This window comes from Salmo salar, chromosome 03 (assembly GCF_965601325.2).
Source record: "Salmo salar chromosome 03, fSalSal1, whole genome shotgun sequence".
NCBI classification, from domain to species: Eukaryota; Metazoa; Chordata; class Actinopteri; order Salmoniformes; family Salmonidae; genus Salmo; species Salmo salar.
The window spans coordinates 81,311,615-81,331,691 of NC_138293.1; the positions used below are offsets into that span (position 1 = coordinate 81,311,615).

Below are 20,077 nucleotides of genomic sequence, written 5' to 3' on the forward strand. Positions count from 1 at the left end.
GCATGAAAAATGCTAATATCGGTTGCATGACTTGAATGGGATTTGAGCCACAAATGCTAAAACATTAGCATGTGGAAACAGTGCCAGGGAAACGTAACCAAAGCATGGATTGCCGTCGTACCTTGTCCATAGACTGCTTACAGGGTAAGGAAACCAAAATGTCATTTTTCTAATTTGGGTGAACTATCCCTTTAAGTAATGTGCTTCAAGAAAGTAGTGTGTACCCTCATTGAAGGTGCAGTATGCAGAGATGATCATGAAAATGTAACAAATCCTCCTCTGTTCATAATAGCACACTGCCCGTTTACAGCATGTCAGTATCAACACAATCAGAGACAGAGAGGAACAGATAGTTAACAGCACAAATGTACATCCATCTTTGTTTTCACTTTCATAACATTCCTTTTCTTTAGTAGATGTGCAATGAGTATCCACTGGATATCGTACACGATACACTTCATTCAAAATGAATAACTTGTAAATACATTCAGTTTGGTGGGTGGCTTACAAAAATATGGAACAGGTAAATCATTTAAAAAAATGAAATTATTGTAAAGCATTTCATAATTGACTAATTCAATATGTATATCCTGTATTACATATATCATTACAGTTATATTTAAATGGTACGATATATAATACACATTTAATTCTCAAATCAGACACATTGACACAGACATTCAGTCATCTCTTTTAACTGCTGAAGTATCAAATACATGTTTTAGCAATAATAGTTTAAATGTGTATGTCTCTCAAAATGATCCAGTATTCTGTTTACCAGTATTCTGTTTACCAGTATTCTGTTTACCAGTATTCTGTTTACCAGTATTCTGTTTACCATTGCTGATCATGTTCTGTAGACTTAATCTTTCTAGCCTATAATTGTATCATACATTCATATACAGTATATCAGACAGCTGGGTTCAAATAATTACTGATGTCAGTCTCTTTCCTCTTCCATTTCATGAATCTTTGCATTTATATAAATGGTATAACATTTTTATTTACAAATATATAAAAAGCAAAACCATTGATTCAGTATAGCTTCATTTGTCTGTTCCAGAGGAACACTCTATAGCCATGGAATATGCAACGTTTGAGGTGTTAAACTAGCTGGACATTCAAACTACACTGTCACGTATTAAAGCCCTGTATGCTCAACTCTGCAGACAACCTAATTCCCACAATATAAATATCTTCAATTACAAAAATTGAAATACTATGAGTGCGTTTGTGTGTATGTGTGTTTGTGTATGTGTGTGTGTGTTTGTGCATGTATGTGGATTTTCACATGCGCTCCTGTCTGTGTGTGTGTGAGAGAGAGATAGAGAGTGTGTGTGTGCCTGCCTGTCTGTCTGCCTGCCTGCCAACCCTTCTTCCTGTCTCTCTGTTCACCAGGCCAAGGGTGAGGCCCTTCTTGGGCTCCTGGGACTCCTAGGAGGGTTCTCATTGGCCTGGTTCTCTCTAAGAGCTCTCTGAAAAACAACAATAAAACATTGTCAGACAAGACAAAAACATGCAGAACCTTTACTACTACCATCTTGATAGCACTTCTTGATAGCACTACATACTTGTCTATTTCAGAGGTCTCTTTCAAACTCTAGGCGGTTCACCTCAAACTTGGCGAGGAACTCAGCGAATATCCCAAAGAAGGCCTCTGTGTTGGTGGCTTGGCAGTCCTCTCCAAAGAAGGAGGCTGTCTTGGACCACTCCTCCATGGCCCGCTGCTGCAGGGACTCCAGAGACTGTAGTACTGGGTGGATGTTCTCCAGAAAGCCCTGCTCATAGGGAAGTCAAGGATACAACAGCCAGAGGTAGGAGCTACAGTACACATTGGTGGTGGATGGGGTGAGAGACCCCCACGTAAAGGGCTATTTTACAGTATGCATACTCTCACACCTGTGAATATAGAAGGTTATAATGAATCTCTCTCTCTCTCTCTCTCTCTCTCTCTCTCTCTCTCTCTCTCTCAGGTTTGTTGTGAAAGATACACTCATGACTGCAGCGAAGCGGTCGTCTGCTGTAGCAGGCATTTTCTGGCAGGCAGATCGGATGTCCTGGATAGTGGTGTGAAGGTCATTCAGGTCAGATGTGATGGTCCTCTGGTTCACTACAGAGGGTGAGTGAGTGAGATAGGAGAGAGAGAGAGAGAGTGAGAAAAAGAGAGAGCGGGGGGAAGAACAAAGGTGGAAGGGTGCTTACGGAAAAACAGGATTACATATTTAATATATTCATTTACACGCAATAGGTAAACATTACATGTAACACAACATGCTGTACATGAAACACTACACCCGACACACAAAATAAAATGCACACATGAAAAAACTGCTACTCAGTTTACCTTTGGCTGCCAGGGAAACCGTGGTGAGGTCCTTCGCAAAATCCAGGACGTTGGGAAAGTGAAGACACAGTGACTTGACGAGGATGTGCAGAAACGTAGATTTCCCATCCACTGTTTTTGTGGTGCCGAGCTACAAGAAACAGTAGTGCATTAGTAACGGTGTCCGTGGGTTAACAACAGTGAAGTAACAACAGTGAAGTAAAACAATGTCATTGGAATACAGGCCAATATTCCTGAGGAGCTTACCTCAGTGAGGAAGTTGATCTTAAACCCGGTGGTTTTGTTGCCGGTCTTAGGCTGACCGTTGTTCAGATAGTTCCCCATCGCCAGCACAAACTAAGGAACCATCCGACACAGTTAGCATATAGCTTGTATTTAGTTTAGGATTGAAACAGCATCATTACCACTTTAAGGCTAAACATTACCCACAATAACACTATATGTTCCACTCAGGGAATAAAGATGAAAGCATCCTGTTCATTGCTGTTTAGGTGTTTTGTCTTTGAGCTACTGCCTATCCTTAACCTTCCTGGTGTAGCTGTGGCTCAAGCTAAAACGTTGCTAAAACGTTGCTAAAACCAAACAAATGCATTTCCATTCTCTCCATTTTTAGCACCGAATGAGACTGTTATTCGTTTTATCTTATCATAATCATGCTGGCAGGTGACAAGTTCAAGAAGTTGCATTGCTCTTCCTAGTGATTGTACATGTCAGAGTACATAATTGTATACCTCCAGTATCTTGGCCAGTTTCTTGCTGGTCTTGAGCTCCATGGAGGCGTTGTAGATGCAGTCGTAGCCCCCCCTCATCTCCTCTGTCTTCTCCTGCAGGGTGCTTTTGAAGTGGAGGCTTCTCAGACGAGTCTTGTACTCTGGTACTGACAGCATCTATGGCATTGCGTGAGCACACGCGCGCACACACAAGCAAACACACACACACACACACACACACACACACACACACACACACACACACACACACACACACACACACACACACACACACACACACACACACACACACACACACACACACACACACACACACACACACACACACACACAATTACAAACGAGGAAACAACTACACATTACCAAACTCTCATTCTATGACTGTGAGCAACCAACAAACCCTACTACTTCTATTACTACTACCACTAATGCTTCTGCTGCCACTACTACTACTACTTACATTACTACTACTACTTATATTTATACTACTACTAATGCTGCTGCTACTACTACTACTAATATTACTACTACTACTTCTAATTATACTACTACTAATGCTTCTGCTGACACTACTACTACTACTACTACTTATATTTATACTACTACTTCTATTACTACTACTACTACTACTACTACTACTACTATTTCTACTTCTACTGCTGCTGCTGCTACTACTACTACTACTATTTCTACTTCTACTACTTCTGCTGCCACTACTACTACTACTAATATTACTACTACTACTACTTCTATTTATACTACTACTTCTATTACTACTACTACTACTACTACTACTACTACTATTTCTACTTCTACTGCTGCTGCTGCTACTACTACTACTACTATTTCTACTTCTACTACTTCTGCTGCCACTACTACTACTACTAATATTACTACTACTACTACTTCTATTTATACTACTACTTCTATTACTACTACTACTACTACTACTACTATTTCTACTGCTGCTACTACTACTATTTCTACTTCTACTACTTCTGCTGCCACTACTACTACTACTACTAATAGTACTACTACTACTTATATTACTACTACTACTAATGCTTCTGCTGCCACTACTACTACTACTTCTATTACTACTAATGCTTCTGCTGCCACTACTACTACTAATATTACTACTACTATTTATACTACTACTTCTATTACTACTACTATTAATGCTTCTGCTGCCACTACTACTACTACTACTTCTATTACTACTACTACTAATGCTTCTGCTGCCACTACTACTACTACTTACATTAATACTACTACTTCTATTTCTACTACTACTTCTATTACTACTACTACTACTACTACTACTACTATTTCTACTTCTACTACTACTTCTGCTGCTGCTACTACAACAACAACAACTACTAATTATACAACTACTACTACTAATTATACTACTACTATAACAACTACTACTACTAATTATACTACTACCACTACTACTACTACAACTATTACTACTACTACCACTACCACTACTACCAGTGGTGGAAAAAGTACCCAATTTTCATACTTGAGTAAAAGTAAAGATACCTTAATAGAAAATCATCCAGTAAAATAATAATTGAGTAAAAGTCTAAAAGTATTTTGTTTTAAATATACTTAAGTATCAAAAGTAAATGTCATTACTAAAATATACTTAAGTAACACAAATGCTTAGTTTGTAAATGATGAGTGTTGGAAGTGGCCCTGGCTATCCGTAAAAAAAAGAAAAAGAAAATGAGGCCGTCTGGTTTGCTTTATATAAGGAATTTGAAATGTATTTATACTTTAACTTTGAATTTTGACACTTGAGTATTGATGGATTCTGGGTACTAACTCCTAACTTTGGATAGGGTTAATTATCAGGTATCCTATTGAAATATTGAGTGCTTAGGTTTACAGGGTCTACACCAGAAGTTAATGGTTATACAATGTTCGTTCAGATGTGTAGGAGAGATTCAGCCTAGGAGAAAGGGTTAAATATCAGTGCTTGTGTGAACAATGTATTTTTCTAATGCAGCTATATTGATCCTCTGGGAAGAATAAACATAGTTTGCACTTTCATAGTGTCCGTTGTGTTTTTACTCTGAGAATTAGAACCTAACAGTATCAAAAGTAAATGTCATTGCTAAAATATACTTAAGTATCAAAATTCAAAGTAAAAGTATATAAATTCCTTATATAAAACAAACCAGACCAGATCAGAGGCAGTAGGGATGACCAGAGATGTTGTGTGTGAATTAGACTATTTTCCTGTTCTGTTAAGCATTCAAAATGTAACAAGTACTTTTGGGTGTCAGGGAAAATGTATGGACTAAAATGTACATAATTTTCTTTGGGAATGTAGTGAAGTAAAAGTAAAAGTTGTCAAAAATATAAATAGTAAAGTAAAGTAGAAATATACAAAAAAAAGTACTTTCAAGTATTTTTACTTAAGTACATTACACCACTGAGTACTAATACTACTACGACTTTCACCCACAGTATACCACAACAAAATTACACAAATACATCCATAAAGATCCCCCAAACTTTACTGTACATTTGTTTATTCCATGTGTAACTCTGTGTTGTTGTTTGTGTCGCACTGCTTTGCTTTATCTTGGCCAGGTCGCAGTTGTAAATGAGAACGTGTTCTCAACTGGCCTATCTGGTTAAATAAAGGTGATAATTGATGAGCCTCCCCCTGCAGTCTAGGCCCAGTACCTGTAGTACAAACTGGTCAGGCTCGCTGAGTTTGGCTGGGTCCTCGCTGTACTGTTCGTACTGCTTGACCTCCTCTGCGTCGGGGGCGTACAGCAGCAGCTGCTTGATGTGGGTCGGCTCCAGCCGCTCTGTGGCCATGGTCATCAGCACCTGGCGCAGTTCGCCCGGGGACAGCTTCAGGTGGGCAATCAGGATGGCTGGAGGTCAGAGGTCAAGAGATCAAAGGGTCAAAGATCTGAGGCCACAGTAACAGTGTGACATAGTCTCGTGGTTTCAGTCAACACAGACTAGATTAGAACAATAACATAAGATCTGAAGTGCAGTGTAACACAGCCTGGAACAATGTAGAGCCCTCCTTGTGTTCTCCACTCTCATACTTACATGCGTTGTAGGCCTTCTTATGGGACAGAATCTCAACTACGTCTTTCTTCTTGAAGGTCTCCGACTGAGGGCCTGGGTCTGGAAGAGAAACTGACACAGAACGTCACGTGGGAAACAGAGAAACATGAGAAGAGGCAGAAAGTGATTGACACAGAGAGGGAGAGGCAGAAAGGAAGAGTGTGAAGACAAAGATCAAGGGAGAAAGAGACTGCTAAGGAGCAGAAAATGTCCATATCAGGATTTTCAATGTATTTCTAAATACATCATTTCAAGTATTGGACTTAAATGGGTCAGTGAAGTGCCTATGGCGGTAACGCTGCTGTCATTCGTCAGAGGGACCACTGATCAAAAGCAAATCAAAGCCATGGTGGGCTTCACACACATTGCTCAAGATGAAGAAGTATTCATATTAGACACACTAGGCAAGAACTGACTGGTGGTGGTATGTAAATGGTTTTGTGGAAGAAACATCCACACGCACAGTATGTGCAAACATACTGTATGCACAATAACATATGCATTATGCACGCATGCACACAAACACCCACGTTCACATACACACGTGGGCACATTATACTCACTGGGGTTCTTTTGTGTCCCAAAGTGCAGTTCCAGATCCAGATACTTCACCATGTCATTCAGTTTGTCATAATCCGAATCCTCCCCCAACTGCAACACCCAGATTAAAAACAGGCATTATGTACATTATGCACCATCTACTCATTAAGTTCAAGCTAATGCTTGTCATTTCAGAAATTGACTGCTGATTGTTTTTATTTTTATGGAACTGTTGTAAATCAAATAACCTGACCCAACCCTGATTAACTCACCTGTTCTAACCTTGACTAGACGCCTGTCCCAACCTTGACTAACTCACCTGTTCTAACCTTGACCATAGACCTGTCCCAACCCTGACTAACTCACCTGTTCTAACCTTGACCAAACACCTGTCCCAACCTTGACTAACTCACCTGTTCTAACCTTGACCCAGACACCTGTCCCAACCTTGACTAACTCACCTGTTCTAACCTTGACTATACACCTGTCCCAACCTTGACTAATTCACCTGTTCTAACCTTGACTATACACCTGTCCCAACCTTGACTAACTCACCTGTTCTAACCTTGACTATATACACCTGTCCCAACCTTGACTAGCTCACCTGTTCTAACCTTGACTATACACCTGTCCCAACCTTGACTAATTCACCTGTTCTAGCCTTGACTATACACCTGTCCCAACCTTGACTAACTCACCTGTTCTTACCTTGACCATAGACCTGTCCCAACCCTGACTAACTCACCTGTTCTAACCTTGACTATACACCTGTCCAAACTGTGGCTGACATACCTGTCCCCATCCAACCTCACCTAACAAAGTTCACCTTTTCCACCCTGACTAACACACCTTTTCCACCCTGACTAACACACCTGTCCAAACCCTGACTAACTCGACTGTCCCCATCCTGACTAACTCACCTGTCTCAATGGTGACTAACTCATCTATCCAATACGTGACTAACTCACCTGTCCCCAGATGGTGCCCTCAGAGTTCTCCACCTGTTCCCAGCGCAGCCTCTTTACACTCATATGATTGGAGTCCATCCTCGGAAGGCCTGGGCGAGGCAGTGGAGGAGGGGTTCCGGGAGGGGGAAGGGGCGGAGGAGGAGGGGGCTCCTGTTTCCCCAACTGGTCCAAGTTATTCTGGGACTGGGAATGCTGCTTAGGCTGAGGTTGGGGCTGGGGTTGGTGGTGGGAGTGGGAGTGGTGGTGAGACTGGGATTGACTGAATAGCCGCTGAGAAGGCTGGGACTGAGGACGACCCTGGTTGGAGGGGTGGACCTGGTGGGTTTGGTGGGGTTGGTGTTGGGGCAGAGGCTGGAAGGTGGACAGGGTGGGCTGGTGGGGTGGAAGGGGCTGGAAGGTGGACAGGGTGGGCTGGGGGTGGTGGCGCTGCAGGGTGGGCTGGTGGATTAGGTGGATCTGGTGAAGCTCTGGCTGAGTGGGCTGGGGAGGGACCTGGTGGTGGATGTGCTGGATCTGGGGAGTGTGGTGGTAAGTCTGCTGGATGGAGTGGGGACGCTGGGGGGATGGCTGGTGAGTGCGATGAGACTTGAGAGATTGACGAGTCTGTTGACCCTGGTGGCTGGCATGGGAAGATGAGTGAGTATGATGGCTCTGATGAGTCTGAAGAGACTGGTGGATCTCCTGATCCAGATGTACGGGTAGTGAAGCAGGCTGATCTTGGTGGATCTGATGAGCTTGGTGAAGGAGCTCCGTGGATGAGAGGTGCTGCTGGATCTGATGAGCTTGGTGAAGGAGCTCTGTGGATGAGTGGTGAGGTTGGTGAAGAAGTTCCATGGAGGAGTGGTGCTGCTGGACCCGATGAGCTTGGTGAAGGAGCTCCATGGAGGAGTGGTGCTGCTGGACTTGTTGAGCTTGGTGAAGGAATTCCATGGAGGAGTGGTGCTGCTGGACCTGATGAGCTTGGTGAAGGAGCTCCATGGAGGAGTGGTGCTGCTGGACCTGCTGAGCTTGGTGAAGGAGCTCCATGGAGGAGTGGTGCTGCTGGGCCTGCTGAGCGTGGTGAAGGAGCTCCATGGAGGAGTGGTGCTGCTGGACCTGATGAGCTTGCTGAAGGCGCTCCATGGATGAGTGATGTGACTGTGTATGAATACTCTGATAGATTGCCTCCGAGTACTGACTCTGTTGATCTGGATGGACAGGGGAACGGGCTGGGGGATTGTGAGGTGATGTGGCTGAGTGAGTCTGACGACGGCTCTGACGACGAGTCTGTTGTTGAGCTTGGTGCATCTGGTAGAGTGATGGGTCTGGGTGGTTTGGGAGGTCTGGATGGGTGTGGGCTGCCTCTGGAGAGGGGAGGGGGGGCAGGGACTGGTGAAGCTGCTGCAGGGGGTGTGCTTTGTGCGAGGACTGGGCAGGCAGTGACTGGTGCCCCTGGTAAATACTTTGCTCCTGGTAAGCTTGTTGCTCCTGGTGTGCTTGTTGCTCCTGGTATGATTGATGCTTCTGTAACGCTTGTTGTTCTTGATGTGCTTGTTGCTCCTGGTAAGCTTGTTGCTCCTGGTAAGCTTGTTGCTCCTGGAATGCTTGTTGATCCTGGTACGCTTGTCGCTCCTGGTGCGCTTGTTGTGCTTGTTGCTCCTGGTAAGCTTTTTGTTCCTGAAACGCTTGTTGCTTCTGGAATGCTCGTTGCTCCTGGTACACTTGTCGCTCCTGGTACGCTTGTTGCACTTGTTGGTCCTGGTAAGCTTGTTGGTCCTGAAACGCTTGTTGGTCCTGGTAAGCTTGTTGTTCCTGGTAAGCGTGTTGCTCCTGGTACGCATTTTGTTCCTGCATTGCAGCATGGGCTAGCAGGTCCTCCCGGGTGGGAAGGACCTTGTGAATCGACTGGCGTTTGGGTGGTGGGTTGGAGCGAGGAGGAGGGGGTGGAGGTGGCCCGTGGTGGCGGCGGAAAGGCAGTTGTATTCTGGGAGACTGTTCAGGGGTGGCGGTATAGCTTGGTGGTAGAGGAGGATCGTTGAATTGGATGGGCGGAGGTGGCGGGGGAGTCATGGGGGGAGGGGGTATGTGTTCTGAGGAGGAGGAGTAGGTGAGGGAGGAGGCGTCCTCTCCACTGCTGCCCTGGCACTCACTGGGGCTGCTCAGCTCAGGGGGTATTATGAAACCCCCATCTCCATCTTCATCATCCACCTCCACCTCCTCATCATCCTCATCCTCATCATCTGGGAAGCTCATCTGGACAACATCCTAGCATTACCAACAATCACATAGATTCGTTAAGGCTTGGGCCATTGATCCAGTGTAATTTATGTGCTTTACGGTAGAATTTCTTAATAGAAAAACACAAATTATATATATTAAAAACAAAAAAAAACACAATGCCTACTCCACCCATGCTCTACCAAGGTTTTCCAGCATATAGCTTTGACCTACCACAGTATCTACAGTATATTGGTCTATTGTACTTCAAACAATGTTTATGCAGGTTGCTTAGAAAAAACAATTTCCATGGTTTTTAAACCAGAAGGTGATTATAGAAAATTATACAATATTTCCACACTCAAAAGGTATCTTTCGAAAATGTAACTTGCAATTCAAATGATTAAAAAATAAGTGTTTTGTCTCACATAATTTGTTGTCCAGGGTCTAGTGTCAGTCACTCCAGAAAATTGCAAGAACTTTGAAACACGAGCAATGGACATTGGACCGGTGGAAATCTGTCCTTTCGTCTGATGAGTCCAAATTTGAGATTTTTGGTTCTAACCACCGTGTCTTTGTGAGACGCAGAGTAGGTGAATGGATGATCTCCGCATGTGTGGTTCCCACCAGGAAGCATGGAGGAGGAGGTGTGATGGTGCTTTGCTGGTGACACTGTCAGTGATTTATTTGGAATTCAAGGAACATTTGACCAGCATGCCTACCACAGCGTTCTGCAGCGATACACCATCCAATCGGATTTGGGCTTAGTGGGACTATCATTTGTTTTTCAACAGAACAATGATCCAACACACCTCCAGGCTGAGTAAGGGCTATTTTACCAAGAAGGAGAGTGATGGAGTGCTGCATAAGATGACCTGGACTCCACAATCACCCAACCTCAATCAAACTGAGATGGTTTGGGATGAGTCGGAACGCAGAGTGAAGGAAATGTAGCAAACAAGTGCTCAGCATATGTGGGACCTCCTTCAAGTCTGTTGAGTTTTTTTGTTTACTACAGTGGGGGGAAAAAGGATTCGATCCCCTGCTGATTTTGTACGTTTGCCCACTTACAAAGAAATGATCCGTGTATAATTTTAATAGTAGGTTTATTTGAACAGTGAGAGACAGAAGAGCAACAAAAAAATCCACAAAAACTCATGTCAAAAATGTTATAAAATGATTTGCATTTTAATGAGGGAAATAAGTATTTGACCCCTCTGCAAAACATGACTTACTACTTGGTGGCAAAACCCTTGTTGGCAATCACAGAGGTCAGACGTTTCTTGTAGTTGGCCACCAGGTTTGCACACATCTCAGGAGGGATTTTGTCCCACTCCTCTTTGCAGATCTTCTCCAAGTCATTAACCTGTTAGGGCTAGGGGGCAGTATTTACACGGCCGGATAAAAAACGTACCCAATTTAATCTGGTTATTACTACTGCCCAGAAACTAGAATATGCATATAATTATTGGCTTTGGATAGAAAACACCCTAAAGTTTCTAAAACTGTTTGAATGGTGTCTGTGAGTATAACAGAACTCATATGGCAGGCAAAAACCTGAGAAGATTCCTTACAGGAAGTGGCCTGTCTGACAAGTTCTTGTTCTTCTTGACTCTCTTTATTGAAAACTGAGGATCTTTGCTGTAACGTAACACTTCCTACAGCTCCCATAGGCTCTCAGAACCCGGGAAAAAGCTGAATGATGTAATTCCAACCCCTGGCTGAAAAACATTAGCGCCTTTGGTAAGTGGTCTATCAGAGGACAATGAGACTGAGGCGCGTGCACGAGGCGACCCCATGTTTTTATTTTCTCTCTTTTTGTACTAAAACACAGATTCCCGGTCAGAATATTATCGCTTTTTTACGAGAAAAATTGCATAAAAATTGATTTTAAACAGCGGTTGACATGCTTCGAAGTACGGTAATGGAATATTTAGAATTTTTTTGTCACGAAACGCGTCGGGCGCGTCACCCTTCTTTACCCTTTCGGATAGTGTCTTGAACGCACGAACAAAACGCCGCTATTTGGATATAACTATGAATTATTTTGAACCAAACCAACATTTGTTATTGAAGTAGAAGTCCTGGGAGTGCATTCTGACGAAGAACACCAAAGGTAATAACATTTTTCTTATAGTAAATCTGACTTTGGTGAGGGCTAAACTTGGTGGGTGTCTAAATAGCTAGCCCTGTGATGCCGGGCTATCTACTTAGAATGTGCTTTCACCGAAAAGCTATTTTAAAATCGGACATAGCGAGTGCATAGAGGAGTTCTGTATCTATAATTCTTAAAATAATTGTTATGTTTTTTGTGAACGTTTATCGTGAGTAATTTAGTAAATTCACCGGAAGTTTGCGGGGGGGTATGCTAGTTCTGAACGTCACATGCTATTGTAAAAAGCTGTTTTTTGATATATATATGAACTTCATTGAACAAAACATGCATGTATTGTATAACATAATGTCCTAAGATTGTCATCTGATGAAGATCATCAAAGGTTAGTGCTGCATTTAGCTGTGGTTTGGGTTTATGTGACATTATATGCTAGCTTGAAAAATGGGTGTCTGATTATTTCTGGCTGGGTACTCTGCTGACATAATCTAATGTTTTGCTTTCATTGTAAAGGCTTTTTGAAATCGGACAGTGTGGTTAGATTAACGAGAGTCTTGTCGTTAAAATGGTGTAAAATAGTCATATGTTTGAGAAATTGAAGTAATAGCATTTCTAAGGTATTTGAATAACGCGCCACGGGATTCCACTGGCTGTTACGTAGGTGGGACGAAATCGTCCCACTGGCCCTAGAGAAGTTAAGGTTTCGAGGCTGATGTTTGGCAACTCGAACCTTCAGCTCCTTCCACAGATTTTCTATGGGATTAAGGTCTGGAGACTGGCTAGGCCACTCGAGGACCTTAATGTGCTTCTTCTTGAGCCACTCCTTTGTTGCCTTGGCCGTGTGTTTTGGGTCATTGTCATGCTGGAATACCCATCCGCGACCCATTTTCAATGCCCTGGCTGAGGGAAGGAGGTTCTCGCCCAAGATTTGACGGTACATGGCCCCGTCCATCGTCCCTTTGATGCGGTGAAGTTGTCCTGTCCCCTTAGCAGAAAAACTCCCCCAAAGCATAATGTTTCCACCTCCATGTTTGACGGTGGAGATGGTATTCTTGGGGTCATAGGCAGCATTCCTCCTCCTCCAAACACGGCGAGTTGAGTTGATGTCAAAGAGCTCCATTTTGGTCTCATCTGACCACAACACTTTCACCAGTTGTCCTCTGAGTCATTCAGATGTTCATTGGCAAACTTCAGACGGGCATGTCTATGTATTCTTGAGCAGGGGGACCTTGCGGGCGCTGCAGGATTTCAGTTCTTCACGGCGTAGTGTGTTACCAATTGTTTTCTTGGTCACTATGATCCCAGCTGCCTTGAGATCATTGACAAGAACCTCCCGTGTAGTTCTGGGTAGATTCCTCACCATTCTCATGATCATTGCAACTCCACGAGGTGAGATCTTGCATGGAGCCCCAGGCCGAGGGATATTGACAGTTCTTTTGTGTTTCTTCCATTTGCGAATAATCGCACCAAATGTTGTCACCTTCTCACCAAGCTGCTTGGCGATGGTCTTGTAGCCCATTCCAGCCTTGTGTAGGTCTACAATCTTGTCCCTGACATCCTTGGAGAGCTCTTTGGTCCTCGCCATGGTGGAGAGTTTGGAATCTGATTGATTGATTGCTTCTGTGGACAGGTGTCTTTTTTACAGGTAACAAGCTGCGGTTAGGAGCACTAATCTCAGCTCGTTACCTGTATAAAAGACACCTGGGAGCCAGAAATCTTTCTGATTGAGAGGGGGTCAAATACTTATTTCCTTCATTAAAATGCAAATCAATTTATAACATTTCTGACATGCGTTTTTCTGTATATTTTTGTTGTTATTCTGTCTCTCACTGTTCAAATAAACCTAACATTAAAATTATAGATTGATCCTTTCTTTGTCAGTGGGCAAACATACAAAATCAGCAGGGGATCAAATACCTTTTTCCCCCACTGTACATGATTCCATATGTGTTATTTCATAGTTTTGATGTCTTCAATTGTATTCTACAATGTAGAAAATAGTAAAAATAAAGAAAAACCCTTGAATGAGTAGGGGTTCAAAAATGTTGGACCGATAGTGTATGTGGGAACTCCTTCATGACTGTTGGAAAAGCATTCCAGGTGTATCTGGTTGAGAGAATGCCAAGAGTGTGCAAAGCTGTCATCAAGGCAAAGGGTGACTACTTTTTTTTGTTACTACATGATTCCACATGTGTTATTTCATAGCTGTGATGCCTCACCATTCTCCAATGTAGAAAATAGTAAAAATAAAGAAAAACCCTTGAATGAGTAGACATGTCCATACTTTTGACTGGTACTGTATATACACACACTGAGTATACCAAACATTAGGAACAGCCCCATTAGGGATGATAGCTTTCACCTGGATTCACCTGGTAAGTCTATGAAATTGAAAGAGCATGTGTTCTTAATGTTTTGTATACTCAGTATGTATACATGTACAGTCGTGGCCAAAAGTTTTGAGAGTGACACAAATATACATTTTCACAAAGTCTGCTGCCTCAGTTTGTATGATGGGAATTTGCATATACTCCAGAATGTTATGAAGAGTGATCAGAAGAATTGCAATTAATTGAAAAGTCCCTCTTTGCTATGCAAATGAACTGAATCCCCCAAAAATATTTCCACTGCATTTCAGCCCAGCCACAAAAGGACCAGCTGACATCATGTCAGTGATTCTCTCGTTAACACAGGTGTGAGTGTTGACGAGGACAAGGCTGGAGATCACTCTGTCATGCTGATTGAGTTCGAATAACAGACTGGAAGCTTCAAAAGGAGGGTGGTGCTTGGAATCATTGCTCTTCCTCTGTCAACCATGGTTACCTGCAAGCAAGCATGTGCCGTCATCATTGCTTTGCACAAAAAGGGCTTCACAGGCAAGGATATTGCTGCCAGTAAGACTGCACCTAAATCAACCATTTATCGGACCATCAAGAACTTCAAGGAGAGTGGTTAAATTGTTGTGAAGAAGGCGTCAGGGAGCCCAAGAAAGTCCAGCAAGTGCCAGGACCGTCTCCTAAAGTTGATTCAGCTGTGGGATCGGGGCACCACCAGTACAGAGGTTGCTCAGGAATGGCAGCAGGCAGGTGTGAGTGCATCTGCACACACAGTGAGGCGAAGACTTTTGGAGGATGGCCTGGTGTCAAGAAGGGCAGCAAAGAAGCCACTTCTCTCCAGGAAAAACATCAGGGACAGACTGATATTCTGCTAAACGAACAGGGATTGGACTGCTGAGGACTGGGGTAAAGTCATTTTCTCTGATGAATCCCCTTTCCGATTGTTTGGGGCAGCCGGATAAAAGCTTGTCCGGAGAAGACAAGGTGAGCGCTACCATCAGTCCTGTGTCATGCCAACAGTAAAGCATCCTGAGACCATTCATGTGTGGGGTTGCTTCTCAGCCAAAGGAGTGGGCTCACTCTCAATTTTGCCTAAGAACACAGCCATGAATAAAGGATGGCACCAACACATCCTCCGATAGCAACTTCTCCCAACCATCCAGGAACAGTTCGGTGACAAACAATGCTTTTTCCAGCAAGATGGAGCACCTTGCCATAAGGCCTAAGTGGCTCGGGGAACAAAACATCGATATTTTGGGTCCATGGCCCATTGAGAACTTGTGGTCAAACCTCAAGATGCGGGTGGACAAACAAAAACTCACAAATTCTGACAAACTCCAAAGTGATTATACTCGGGATTTGATCTTGCAACCTTTCGGTTACTAGTCCAATTGCTCTAACCTCTAGGCTACCTGCTGCCCCAAATCACATTATTGTGGGAGCACCTCCTCTAAGACTATGAATTTGAATGTTTGAGAAGGTTTGAATCCTAAGAAACCTCCATACACATTCTTTAAAGTGCAATAAACCAACATAGCTACTGTAGTAGGTTGAAGCTGTGTGCTGAAAAACCTTGGTAGAGCATTGTTGTGCTTGTGAATTTCCTTTCTTTTTCATCTTCAGACCAATGCCTACTTCTCACTTAAAACATATTATTTATTTTTAATATACACACACACACACACACACACACACACACACACACACACACACACACACACACACACACACACACACACACACACACACACACACACACACACACACACACACATACACAGTTGAAGTCAGAAGTTTACATACACCTTAGCCAAATACATTTAAACTAAGTTTTTCACAATTCCTGACATTTAATCCTAGTAAAAATTCCCTCTCTTAGGTCAGTTAGGATCACCACTTTATTTTAAGAATGTGAAATGTTAGAATAATATTAGAGAGAATGATTTATTTCAGCTTTTATTTATTTCATCACATTCCCAGTGGGTCAGAAGTTTACATACAATCAATTATTATTTGGTAGCATTGCCTTTAAATTGTTTAACTTGGATCAAACAGTTCGGGTAGCCTTCCACAAGCTTCCCACAATAAGTTGGGTGAATTTTGGCCCATTCCTCCTGACAAAGCTGGTGTAACTAAGTCAGGTTTGTAGGCCTCCTTGCTCGCACAAGCTTTTTCAGTTCTGCCCACAAATGTTCTATGGGATTGCGGTCAGGGCTTTGTGATGGCCACTCCAATACCTTGACTTTGTTGTCCTTAAGTCATTTTGCCACAACTTTGGAAGTATGCTTAGGGTCATTGTCCATTTGGAAGACCCATTTGCGACCAAGCTTTAATTTCCTGACTGATGTCTTGAGATGTTGCTTCAATGTATCCACAAAATTTTCCTTCCACTTGATGTCATCTATTTTGTGAAGTGCACCAGTCCCTCCTGCAGCAAAGCACCCCCACAACATGATGCTGCCACCCCCGTGCTTCACGGTTGGGATGGTGTTCTTCGGCTTGCAATCCTCCACCCTTTTCCTCCAAACATAACGATGGTCATTATAGCCAAACAGTTCAATTTTTGTTTCATCAGACCAGAGGACATTTCTCCAAAAAGTACGATCTTTGTCCCCATGTGCAGTTGCAAACCGTAGTCTGGCTTTTATATGGCTGTTTTAGAGCAGTGGCGTCTACCTTGCTGACCAGACTTTCACGTTATGTCGATATAGTACTCGTTTTATTGTGGATATAGATACTTTTGTACCTGTTTCCTCCAGCATCTTCACAAGGTCCTTGGCTGTTATTCTGGGATTGATTTGCACTTTTTGCACCAAAGTACATTCATCTCTAGGACACAGAACACGTCTCCTTCCTGAGCGGTATGACGGCTGCGTGGTCCCATGGTGTTTATACTTGCGTACTATTGTTTGTACAGATGAACGTGGTACCTTCAGGCATTTGGAAATTGCTCCCAAGGATGAACAAGACAGGAGGTTTAATTTTTTTCTGAGGTCTTGGCTGATTTCTTTTGATTTTCCCATGATGTCAAGCAAAGAGGCACAGAGTTTGAAGGTAGGCCTTGAAATACATCCACATGTACACCTCCAATTGACTCAAATGATGTCAATTAGCCTATCAGAAGCTTCTAAAGCCATGACATCCTTTTCTGGAGTTTTCCAAGCTGTTTAAAGGCACAGTCAACTTAGTGTATATAAACTTCTGACCCACTGGAATTGTGATACAGTGAATTATAAGTGAAATAATCTGTCTGTAAAATTTTTGGGAAGAATTACTTGTGTCATGCACAAAGTAGATGTCCTAACCGACTTGCCAAAACTATAGTTTGTTAACAAGAAATTTGTGGCGTGGTTGAAAAACGAGTTTTGATGACTCCAACCTAAGTGTATGTAAACTTCTGACTTCAACTGATATATATATCAGTTGAAGATATATATATATTTATATAAATAATCACTAAACTCATGCAAGACAAGCAGCTTACTGTCTTTGTCAAACATATCATAATCAACCATATTATGCTCTATACAGATGTGCATCGACACGACCCTACCTCCTCGTAGTCGTTTTCGGGTGACAGGAAGTCGTCTACAATGGCAACCCTCTGACCCAGCTGTTCGCTCAGTGCGTCCAGGAACCGGTCTGTATCAGAGGAGCGTGGCGGATGAGAGAACGTGTAGCGCCTCTTATTGAGACGGGCGTGGGAGGGTGGGCTGGCGGGGTAGTCGGGGGGCGAGGGAGGGGGGCTGTCCAGGCTGATGTAGGGGTTGGACTCGGCACTGGTCTGGGAGGTGAGACCAGGGGGGTAGAACTGGACCGGGGCAGGGGGGCTAGGGAGGGGCTCCTGCCAGGTGGAGGGAGGTGGTGGGGGGCCCTTATGGCTACCTGTGGAGAGGAACAATGACATCACTGCTCCTGTAGAGAAGAACATATACCATTACATTGATCAACTATTCTATTGACCAAGGGTTTGTAGATCACGCTAATGCACAATACAAGGTCTATTCATTTCTGCTGTTCTAACTATTTGGTTGGATGTTTTCATACCCAGTAGCTACCTGTGCTTGTGAACATATTCACACTCCACTGACTAACAGAGACTCAACTCAAACTAGAAGACTACATGTGTCAGGCAAGCTGCAATTCAGATTTCAACCTGTTTGTAATGATGTTATTTTAACCAGATTTCAACCTGTTTGTAATGATGTTATTTTAACCAGATTTCAACCTGTTTGTAATGATGTTATTTTAACCAGATTTCAACCTGTTTGTAATGACATTATTGTAACCAGATTTCAACCTGTTTGTATTGAAGTTATTTTAACCAGATTTCAACCTGTTTGTAATGACGTTATTGTAACCAGATTTCAACCTGTTTGTATTGAAGTTATTGTAACCAGATTTCAACCTGTTTGTATTGAAGTTATTTTAACCAGATTTCAACCTGTTTGTATTGAAGTTATTTTAACCAGATTTCAACCTGTTTGTATTGAAGTTATTTTAACCAGATTTCAACTTGTTTGTAATGACGTTATTGTAACCAGATTTCAACCTGTTTGTATTGAAGTTATTTTAACCAGATTTCAACCTGTTTGTATTGAAGTTATTTTAACCAGATTTCAACCTGTTTGTAATGATGTTATTTTAACCAGATTTCAACCTGTTTGTAATGACATTATTGTAACCAGATTTCAACCTGTTTGTATTGAAGTTATTTTAACCAGATTTCAACCTGTTTGTAATGACGTTATTGTAACCAGATTTCAACCTGTTTGTATTGAAGTTATTGTAACCAGATTTCAACCTGTTTGTATTGAAGTTATTTTAACCAGATTTCAACCTGTTTGTAATGACGTTATTGTAACCAGATTTCAACCTGTTTGTATTGAAGTTATTGTAACCAGATTTCAACCTGTTTGTATTGAAGTTATTTTAACCAGATTTCAACCTGTTTGTATTGAAGTTATTGTAACCAGATTTCAACCTGTTTGTATTGAAGTTATTGTAACCAGATTTCAACCTGTTTGTAATGACGTTATTGTAACCAGATTTCAACCTGTTTGTATTGAAGTTATTGTAACCAGATTTCAACCTGTTTGTATTGAAGTTATTTTAACCAGATTTCAACCTGTTTGTATTGAAGTTATTTTAACCAGATTTCAACCTGTTTGTATTGAAGTTATTTTAACCAGATTTCAACCTGTTTGTATTGAAGTTATTTTAACCAGATTTCAACCTGTTTGTATTGAAGTTATTGTAACCAGATTTCAACCTGTTTGTATTGAAGTTATTGTAACCAGATTTCAACCTGTTTGTATTGAAGTTATTTTAACCAGATTTCAACCTGTTTGTATTGAAGTTATTGTAACCAGATTTCAACCTGTTTGTATTGAAGTTATTTTAACCAGATTTCAACCTGTTTGTATTGAAGTTATTTTAACCAGATTTCAACCTGTTTGTATTGAAGTTATTTTAACCAGATTTCAACCTGTTTGTATTGAAGTTATTGTAACCAGATTTCAACCTGTTTGTATTGAAGTTATTGTAACCAGATTTCAACCTGTTTGTATTGAAGTTATTTTAACCAGATTTCAACCTGTTTGTATTGAAGTTATTGTAACCAGATTTCAACCTGTTTGTATTGAAGTTATTTTAACCAGATTTCAACCTGTTTGTATTGAAGTTATTTTAACCAGATTTCAACCTGTTTGTATTGAAGTTATTTTAACCAGATTTCAACCTGTTTG

At 42.1% G+C, this 20,077-nt stretch overlaps 1 protein-coding gene across 2 annotated transcripts in view; it reads right to left on the minus strand.

The window, feature by feature from the left end:
* Positions 1–1,256: 1,256 nt before the first annotated feature.
* The window catches only part of LOC106606694 (delphilin-like), a 52,359-nt gene continuing 33,538 nt past the window's right edge, over positions 1,257–20,077 (minus strand). Inside the window, exons 12-22 of one of the 2 annotated variants that reach the window (XM_045715526.2) lie at positions 17,884–18,215; positions 7,686–9,929; positions 6,741–6,828; positions 6,160–6,249; positions 5,779–5,975; positions 3,076–3,231; positions 2,591–2,680; positions 2,345–2,474; positions 1,992–2,110; positions 1,614–1,778; positions 1,257–1,475 (exon numbers count right to left, since the gene is read on the minus strand). In XM_045715526.2, the coding sequence (XP_045571482.2) occupies positions 1,392–1,475; positions 1,614–1,778; positions 1,992–2,110; positions 2,345–2,474; positions 2,591–2,680; positions 3,076–3,231; positions 5,779–5,975; positions 6,160–6,249; positions 6,741–6,828; positions 7,686–9,929; positions 17,884–18,215 (3,695 nt within the window). In that variant the 3' untranslated portion in view covers positions 1,257–1,391. Of the gene's footprint in view, positions 1,476–1,571; positions 1,779–1,991; positions 2,111–2,344; positions 2,475–2,590; positions 2,681–3,075; positions 3,232–5,778; positions 5,976–6,159; positions 6,250–6,740; positions 6,829–7,685; positions 9,930–17,883; positions 18,216–20,077 lie in introns of both variants that reach the window. The other variant, XM_082972803.1, reaches the window with a different exon arrangement.